This window comes from Otolemur garnettii, unplaced genomic scaffold, assembly GCF_000181295.1.
Source record: "Otolemur garnettii isolate 467f Iridium unplaced genomic scaffold, OtoGar3 scaffold00022, whole genome shotgun sequence".
NCBI classification, from domain to species: domain Eukaryota; kingdom Metazoa; phylum Chordata; class Mammalia; order Primates; family Galagidae; genus Otolemur; species Otolemur garnettii.
This window is the reverse complement of record NW_003852417.1, coordinates 16,178,010-16,186,755: the sequence shown is the minus strand read 5'-3', so window position 1 is coordinate 16,186,755 and position 8,746 is coordinate 16,178,010. Positions and strand designations below refer to the sequence as shown.

Genomic DNA, 8,746 nt, shown 5'->3' with positions numbered 1-8,746 from the left:
ACACCCACAAGACACAGGTCCACGGGGGTGGGGGTGGGCTATAAAAGCTCCCACTGAACAATGGAGGTGACAACATGCTTTAGCAGGACAGGGACTCGCTCTACCCATGGCTACCTGCAGCCCATCCCATGCTGTCCCCGCCATGCTCTCTCTACCCTCAGCTCCTATTATAACAGTAAAAAGAAACATGAACAGATGACTGGAGAGGGAGCGAGGGAGTGGGAGACACATCAGAGATGTGAGGGGGCTGCTCAGATGAAAGCATCCATCTCTCACTCTGTCATGTCTCTCCAAGGTGAGCCAGCATGGAAAGGTTGGTTCCTCCTGACCTCAGTCTACAGCATCCTTTGATCAACAAGGCCCCATCTAGTCCTCTCTTCTGGGGAGTGGCAGGTGCACCCCTGATGCACCCCTCCTCTCAACACACCGAGCAGGTGCTTCTGAGTCCCTTAGTTGCTTCCTGGAGACACCCCATGTTTCACTGCCCCGGCTGACACAAAAGAGAAGACAAAGGGCACAGGTGAGATGCTTATTGGCTGTGCAGGGGCGGGTGGCTGGATCTCCCTCTGGACGGGCAATGAGGGGGTTGGAGGGCCAAGAAGGACCAGAGCGTCTCCACCTTTGCTCAGCTGGGGAGCAGCCACTGCCTCAGTGACTTTTTCTCAGAGATCTCAGCTAGATTTCCAGGTGGTCAGGTGGGCGTGAGGGTGAGTCTCTTCCTCAGACTCCATCCCCCTGAGGAGCTCTCCCTCTTGGAATTCAGTAAACGCACAGATCGGGAAACTTCATCTCATAGACGGGGATGGAATGGTTCTGCGGCTGACCGTAGGCTGCAGTGATGGTTCCTGATGGACTTGGAGGAGGCCTAGGGGCAGAAACACATGGAGAAGAAAGGCATGAAGAGGGAATTCTGGGGTCACACCCCCGTGCAGCTGAACAGAGCAGGTGACTTGGGTTTCTCTTTGCCCAGGGACCTCACTCCATAGGTTCCCAGGTTTTCAAGTTGTTCTAGAAACTATAGCTTGAAGTCAAGCTTCTCTGCAGGCTCTGTACTAACATTGCTGCTTTAGAAAGTAAGGCATCAGCCTAGGACACTAGGAACTCCCAGCTCATTCCAGGTTTCACTGAGCTGGCCTTTTCTCTCCCGAGTCCCTATTTGCCTGTCTAGGAAGAATTAGTGGCTAGATTCCAGCCATCCCTGGGGATAGATGCTAGAGGGGGTGGGTTGGAGTGGAGAACTGCAGAGACTTGTGAGAGAGGAAGACTCGGACAAGGGGCCCATCACTGGGCCACAGAGGTAGGGGTCCCCTGGTCATGGTTACCACTTACCGGATGGTGATTTCAAAGATTTGATTGAGTTTGCTCTGGAGCAGTGATGCCTAGACACAAACAGAGGGGGAAGTGAGCTGGAGCCCCTAGAACCGGCCCACCTGTCCAGAGCATATGCTGGAGATGCAGGGCAGTCACAGCCTTAGGAGGGCAAGCAGGGGTGAGCATGTCCTGGGCCTTGGGCCCTGACTGTGGATTCACAGCAGGGAGAGCCACCCATTGTAGGCTGATTGGGGACAGGACAGAGGGTTAGAAACACCAGGGAGGATATCGGCAGGCAGCTCTCAGAAGGGTTTTCTCCCCAGTGCAGTGTTCTGCGGGGCCTGGAGCTGGGAGACTTGGAGCAATTACCAGCTCTCTCCCTACATCTGAAGGAGCAGCCTGGCCAAATTGGCGGGTTAGAGATGATCTCTCTGGTCCCTTCTGGCCCCCACTGAGTGGGGGTGCAGAGTGAGCTGCATGTGTTCAGGAACCAGGCCCCAACTGCTAAACTGTGTCCCAACTACTGGCTCCTGAAGTGGCCCACATCTCCCTCTTGAGGTGGGATGTGAGGTTAGAACAACATAGGCCCAGGGAAAGCTATATTTTATCTACATATATGTAAATATCATATGTAAAACATAATACATAAAATAGAAAATTACACGTATTATATTTTTATTTTATTTATGTATTTTTTTTTGTCTCCCTTGGTAGAGTGCTGTGGCGTCACAGCTCACAGCAACCTCCAACTCCTGGGCTTAGGCAATTCTCTTGCCTCAGCCTCCTGAGTAGCTGGGACCACAGGCACCCACCACAATGCCCGGCTATTTTTTGTTGCAGTTTGACTGGGGCTGGGTTTGAACCCACGACCCTTGGTATATGGGGCCAGCACCCTACTCACTGAGCCACAGGTGCCACCCTATTTTATTTATTTTTTTTGAGAGGTTTACTCTATCACCCTATGTGGAGTGATGTGGTGTCATAGCTCACAGCAACCTCAAACTCTTGGGCTCAAGCGATCCTCTGACCTCAGTCTTCCAAGTAGCTGGGACTACAGGCACCAGTCACCACACCTGGCTAGTTTTTCTATTTTTAGTAAAGATGGGGTCTTGCTCTTGGTTAGGCTGGTTTGGAATTCTTGAGCTCAAGCAATCCACCCACCTCAGCCTCCCAGAATGCTAGCAGTACAAGCATGAGCCACTGTGCCCAGCCACATATTGTAGTTTTATTGAGAGGAAAAGTTATTTGTAGATTTCGAATGCTTACAATTGTTTTGTTGTTACTAAGATCACCACTGCACTAACAAATCCTGGCATGCAATAGGTTTTGAGAACTGTGAGCTCCTCTCCAAGGCCAGACACGGTCCTCATTTCTCTTGTCTGGCTGTCTCTCCCTCAAATCTCCTTTCCAAGCCCTGGCTGTTCCACGCCCTTATCAGGGTCCCCTGATGCAAAGAGGGCCCTGCCACAAATGCTGACGCTCCTTCCTTTGCACACATCCTCCCCCCCCTCACCCCCCCGGCTCTCTGTAAGGTAGGGGCCGTCACAGCCACAGCTTCACCGAGTCATCATGAGGATGAAATAAGTGAACACAGAAAGACGCCCTGGCACACAGTAGGTCTTCTTTTCACCCCTGTTGGGGTGATTACAAAGAGTATGAGCTGAATGTCTTAAATAGGCACTCCTGAGGTCAGGACTTCTTCCTTGTGTGAAAACTGTGAGGTCTGAACGAGCACCTGACCAAGACCCAAGTTTTTTGGATCACGGGGGAGCAATGTGGCAGGGTTTTTTGGGGAAAACCTGGTGGGCACAGCAGAAGCTCTCGGTGTTGGAGCATAAACCTTACCATCCTGGTCAAACAGCAGAGACCTCCTGTAAACTGAATTCTGCCCTGGACCAAGATCCGGTCTCTTTGTGGCCCCCAAGGACTCATAGAGAGAGTTATCCTCACTCACCCGGGCCCCGCAGTGTGCTGCGATCTCCTCAAAGGGGGCCTTCTGGAACTTCTCTACCACCTGTCGCCGTCGCTCACGTTCCTGTTCCTCGACCGCTACACTGTCCACTGCGACAGAGAACTGGGTTAGCACTGGGCCCTGCCCACTGATGGGGAAGGGGACGAATCTGAATGGTGTAAAGGAGTGGTTCTCAACCTTCCTAATGCCACGAGCCTTTAATACAATTCCTGTGGGTCGCGACAGGTTGAGAACCACTGGTGCAAAGACAGGTGGACTCCTCCAGAAAGCCACTGCCCATGGGGGCTGTTCAGGCTCTTCCTCTTCACTATCACTGAAGGGACTGTGGCATGGAGGTGTGGTGCCCTCACCTTCACCTGGCCTCAGCAAGGCTAGACCTTCTCTTGATTGCATCTGAGGGTTCAGCTTTATCTTCATATAAAGTTTGAGAACTAGTCAAGTGGACCCTTCCCTGGGCTGTCAAAGCCCCAAGTAGCTGGTCTGCCATGAGTACTCTTCACTAGAAGGTCCTGTAACAGTTGATCCTTTGGGTACTCTAAGGATAATTTAAAAAGGGATGTCAACAGTGCAGAAGCCAGGCAGACCATGAAGCCAGCACAGGAGCCCTGCGGCAGAGCGTCTGATGCTGGTTAGTTTAGCTTTCTGTACATGGCACTTGGCCCCCCAAATGAGTTGGCACCAAAAAGAAAAAGGGGGAAGGGTATCAAAAATGTTCAGCATACTCAGTTTAGGAAGGCAAGCAGTGTGTGCACTCAGAGAGGGTACCATTAATGACAACAGAAAGAAAAAAAGATTTGGCATCTAGGGTGGCACCTGTGGCTCAAAGGAGTAGGGTGCCAGCCCCATAAGCCAGAGGTGGCAGGTTCAAACCCAGCCCTGGCCAAAAACTGCAAAAAAAAAAAAAAAAGATTTGGCATTTAAAGGAATAATTTTTCTTTTTCTTCTTTTCTTTTTTTGAGACAAGAGTTTCACTATGTCGCCCTTGGTAGAGTGCCATGGCGTCATAGCTCACAGCAACCTCAGACTCTTGGGGCTTAAGTGATTCTCTTGCCTCAGCCTCCCAAGTAGCTGGGACGACAAGCGCCCGCCACAACACCCTGCTATTTTTTGGTTGCAGCCGTCATTGTTGTTTGGCAGGCCCAGGCTGGATTTAAACCTGCCACCTTAGGTGTATGTGGCTGGTGCCTTAACCACTTGAGCCACACAGGTGCCGAGCCAAGGAATAATTTTTCTTTTCTTTTTTTTTTTTGAGACAGCGCCTCAAGCTGTCCCCCTGGGTAGAGTGCCATGGCATCACAGCTCACAGCAACCTCCAACTCCTGGGCTCAAGCGAGTCTCCTGCCTCCGCCTCCCAAGTAGCTGGGACCACAGGCGCCCGCCACAACGCCTGGCTATTTTTTGGTTGCAGCCGTCATTGTTGTTTGGCGGGTCCGGGCTGGGGATTCGAACCCGCCACCTTAGGTGTATGTGGCTGGCGCCTTAGCCGCTTGAGCTATAGGCGCTGAGCCCGGAATAATTTTTCAACAGAAAAATTCTCTTATTTTGAATACTTCATTGCCTAAAAATCCAGACAGAAGAGGGGAAATCCATTTTAAAGTCTATTGCCCTTATTAAATCAATAATATGATTTGTTCTTAATATCTTCTACTGATCACCTTGTTTTATAATTATACACTGCCAAAAATGAGTCAAAATCATTACTCCAAATTACATTTTACTTGTAGCCTTAATTGATTACTTTCTTTTTTTTTTTTGAGACGGAGCCTCAAGCTATCCCCCTGGGTAGAGTGTCATGGCATCACGCTCACAGCAACCTCCAACTCCTGGGCTCAAGCGAGTCTCCTGCCTCAGCCTCCCAAGTAGCTGGGACCACAGGCGCCCGCCACAACGCCTGGCCATTTTTTGGTTGCAGCCGTCATTGTTGTTTGGCGGGCCCGGGCTGGGGATTCGAACCCGCCACCTTAGGTGTATGTGGCTGGCGCCTTAGCCGCTTGAGCCACAGGCGCTGAGCCAATTGATTACTTTTAAGGGCAGCTGTCATTTCTAGAAAAACAGGGCCACACCACGGAACCCCATCAAGAGAGCAAGTGCTTTCAACGGCAGCTTTGGCAGCTGTGACGAGTTTGTCAGAAGGCATCAGCCTCTCCCCTCATCTCGGCGCTGGATCACACCTGGGAGGGTAGCAGATCCTGCTGAATTTGCCTGGGAGCAGGTCCCAGGACCCCACCCTCTATCCAGAGCCCCTCAGAGCCCCTGTCTTACCAATGGCCTTCTTCAGCGTCTCATAGGTGATCTCTTCAGCAGGCACTCGCTGGAGGAGAGGGGACAGAGATGTTCAGCAAGGTGGGGCAAGGGGGGAGGTGGCAGCCCCGGCTTCCTTGGCTACCTGGTAGCCCCTCCCCCTCCTCCCGCTGCTTAGGAGAATGTCCCAATAGGCAGAACCTCCCTTAGACACCCATGTTCCCACCAGGGACTCTGGAAGCCCCCTGAGCAGACACAGGAGAGAGCAAGCGAGATGTTGGTGGAGAAGCTAATTGCTCATTGTATTCAGACTCCAAGGGGAGTCCCAGGTCTCCCCTAAAAGAATCCATGTTCCCCTTCCCCCTACCCAAGTCTGTCTCATCAAGCTCCATGGGAGGGGAATGATGCAATTTTTTAAAATCCTCAGAGAATATAGAAAATATTGAAAGAAACAGGAGACAGTTGGCAAATATCACCTCAGATGTAAATTTCAAGAACTGAATAACATTTTGAAGACTTATGATATTAAATTACCTACCAATGTGATCTGAATATTTAATAAAGGTAAGAAATAAAAGATTAGCACTGATTCCCTATCTCACCCCAGGTCCCCACTGAGGTTGGTCCAAGACCTGGGTCATGGGATCTCTGTTCTCTACAGAGCCTATAAAAAAGGTGGGAAACACTAAAACTCAAAGAAGGGCACTGCATGGACGCATGGCTGTAGGTCAGATGCTGAAAACAGAGAAGGCGCATGGAGCAAACTTCAGGAATTCCCCACTAGACGATGAGCTGTGTGAGGCAAGACCCCCAGTGAACTTGTTCCGTGACTTAAACATGATATTAAACAAAAGAAGCAGCCACAGAAGAGAATGATTTCATTGACATGAAGTTCAAGAAGTGACACAACTCAGGCCAGCGGCTCCCTTGGGTAGCCCCCACCCCCTGGGGCAATGACAATGTTCCATTCATTCATTGGCCCAGGTGTGATCACCTGGGTATCTGAATTTTGTGAAAATTCCTTGAGCAGTACTCTTTTCAACTTGTTTGGCATTCAGTAAATTCTTGTTTGAGCAGGAAAAGACAGATGTGTGGATATGGGACAAGTCATTCAACAAATATCAAGTGGGCACCAATTACCCGTAGAACTCTGGGTGAGTCAGAAGAAAGGGCAAAGTTTGTTAGTAGGGGAATTACACACAGGGGAGGCCTGGTGAGCCTCCCTGAGGAGTCACCCATCCTCTGTGCATCCACCCACCATCTACTGTCAGCACCAACTGATGCCTGCCAGTTGCTGGGGTCTGTGATGGAACCAAGTCATCTCTGGGCTGAGCTGAATCTTAAACAGAGGAAGGAACTGACATTTGAGGCTCAGGAGGCCACCAGTGAGAGGGGCTGTATAGCCAGCTAAGCATTCCTCCTCCTCCTGTGTCACTTTACCCCTCAATCCTGGAGGGTCTCTCACCTCCTGGGAAGGGAGAGTCACCACTGCCGGGGAGAGGGCAGCCAACTGACCTGAGGCCTAATACTCTGGAGCCTCCCAGTCTTTTGGAGCTGAAGGCCTTAGAGGACACTCAGCTCAACCTCTTCATTCTACTTATCTAGTTAGCCCAGATAGGGGTTTCCTTCCAAATTCCCCGGGAAGGTTCCAGATGAGCTGTGGAAGCCCAGGACTCCATGGAGGTCTGCCCCCAAGAATGAAGTGGCCAAAGGCAGGGTTCAAGGGAGCCTTGATTCAGGGCCTCAGTGACCTCTCCTAGCTCCGATCCCATCCAGAGAAAGGCTCAGCGTCCTCCATGTCCGCCTCAGCCCTGATGGGCACAGGCTGGGGAAGGCCAACCTGCAAGGCCCAGGGACTTCCTGTCCTGGTTCCACTCCATGTGTCCACCGTACTTTCTTTGAGGTTTCCCCTGCCCCAGTCCATTCCCTTAAGTGAGGCAGTCAGCATTAAGTTCAAGTGTGACGTCCCTGTGCACTCAGCTCCCTCATGGGTCCTTCTCCCGCCTCTCTGCCCCTCGCCCCCATTGCTTTCTGATTTGGTGGGTAATTGGTGTTTCTATTTTGATCCCTTATTCTCCCTTACTCATGGTACATCTGCTTTCCTCGCTGAGGTAGAAGAAAAGAGGTAACATCAGGGGAGACATCACATGTTAATTTGAACAGCAATTAGATATTCTGAGTCCTCATGCGAGGGTGGAAGGAAGAGAGATCTTTAAGGCACTGCTGCAGCTTTCTCTTAAAGAATCTTGGTTGTCAAGGGTGGGGTGCGGGGTGGGTAGGTTGAGCACAGAGGATTTCTAGGGTAGTGAATCCTCTGCATGTCCCTGTGATGGAGGATGCAGTGGTGGGTACATCTGTCCCAACCCCCAGGATGTGCAATGCCAAGAGCAGCCCAGTGTACACTGCAGACTTTGGGTGACAGCCATGTCATGGAGGTTCATCCCTGTCACGGATGTGCCGCTCTGGTGAGGGATGTTCATATTCGGAAAGGTTGAGTGTGTGGGAGACAGGGGGCATATGGGAAATCTCTGTACCTCCCTCTCAGTTTTACTGTGACCTAAAATGCTTTAAAACATGATCTTAATAAAAACAAAAGAATCTTTATTGAGACATGTGGGAGAGACACTATGAAAGCTGTTCCCACCATCATCTCGCTTGTTAAGCCTTCTAATAATTTCCAACATGGAGCACACCTGCCCCCATGGGAACAAGGGATGATGACCAGCGAGCCTTCCAGGAGCAACTTTTATGATACTCTCATGGGAGTAGGGGGACACACTAGCTATATCTCCAGATGGAAGCGTTTACAGTCTGTATCCACATGGTGAGAGCCAGTAAGAATAGGGAATGCACCCGAGAAGCTGGCTTTGCATGGGACCTAATGCATTGAGTGAGCCTGGGGCCAAGCACCCAACCCGCTGGAGGTGGGAGCTTTGCCAGGACAGTGGCGGGAACACTCACCTCCTCCTTCTCTGGGCTGTTCCTCGATTCCACCTCCACTTGCAGCGAGATGGTCTCTCCAATGCTCCTCCTCTTGGATAAGCGATCCTCATCTAGAAAAGCAGCAGCCCACAGGCTGGAGACTCCAGGACCAAGCCCGCCCCCCCTCACACTCCACCCCGCCTCCCAAGTCCTCACTGGGTCCATAATCCTCTAAGGCTCAGTGCATACTCAGGTGACACTGAAGCTTATAGAAGCTTCCAATTGCTGTGGGCCTTCTTC

The 8,746-nt window shown here is 51.1% G+C and overlaps 1 protein-coding gene across 1 annotated transcript in view; it reads right to left on the bottom strand.

Moving 5' to 3' along the window:
- Positions 1-555: 555 nt before the first annotated feature.
- EFR3B (EFR3 homolog B) overlaps positions 556-8,746 on the bottom strand; it is a 92,792-nt gene continuing 84,601 nt past the window's right edge. Inside the window, exons 19-23 of the mRNA XM_003787441.2 lie at positions 8,486-8,577; positions 5,546-5,594; positions 3,266-3,372; positions 1,330-1,379; positions 556-865 (exon numbers count right to left, since the gene is read on the bottom strand). Coding sequence (XP_003787489.1) covers positions 760-865; positions 1,330-1,379; positions 3,266-3,372; positions 5,546-5,594; positions 8,486-8,577 — 404 coding nt within the window. The 3' untranslated portion in view covers positions 556-759. The remainder of the gene's footprint in view (positions 866-1,329; positions 1,380-3,265; positions 3,373-5,545; positions 5,595-8,485; positions 8,578-8,746) is intronic.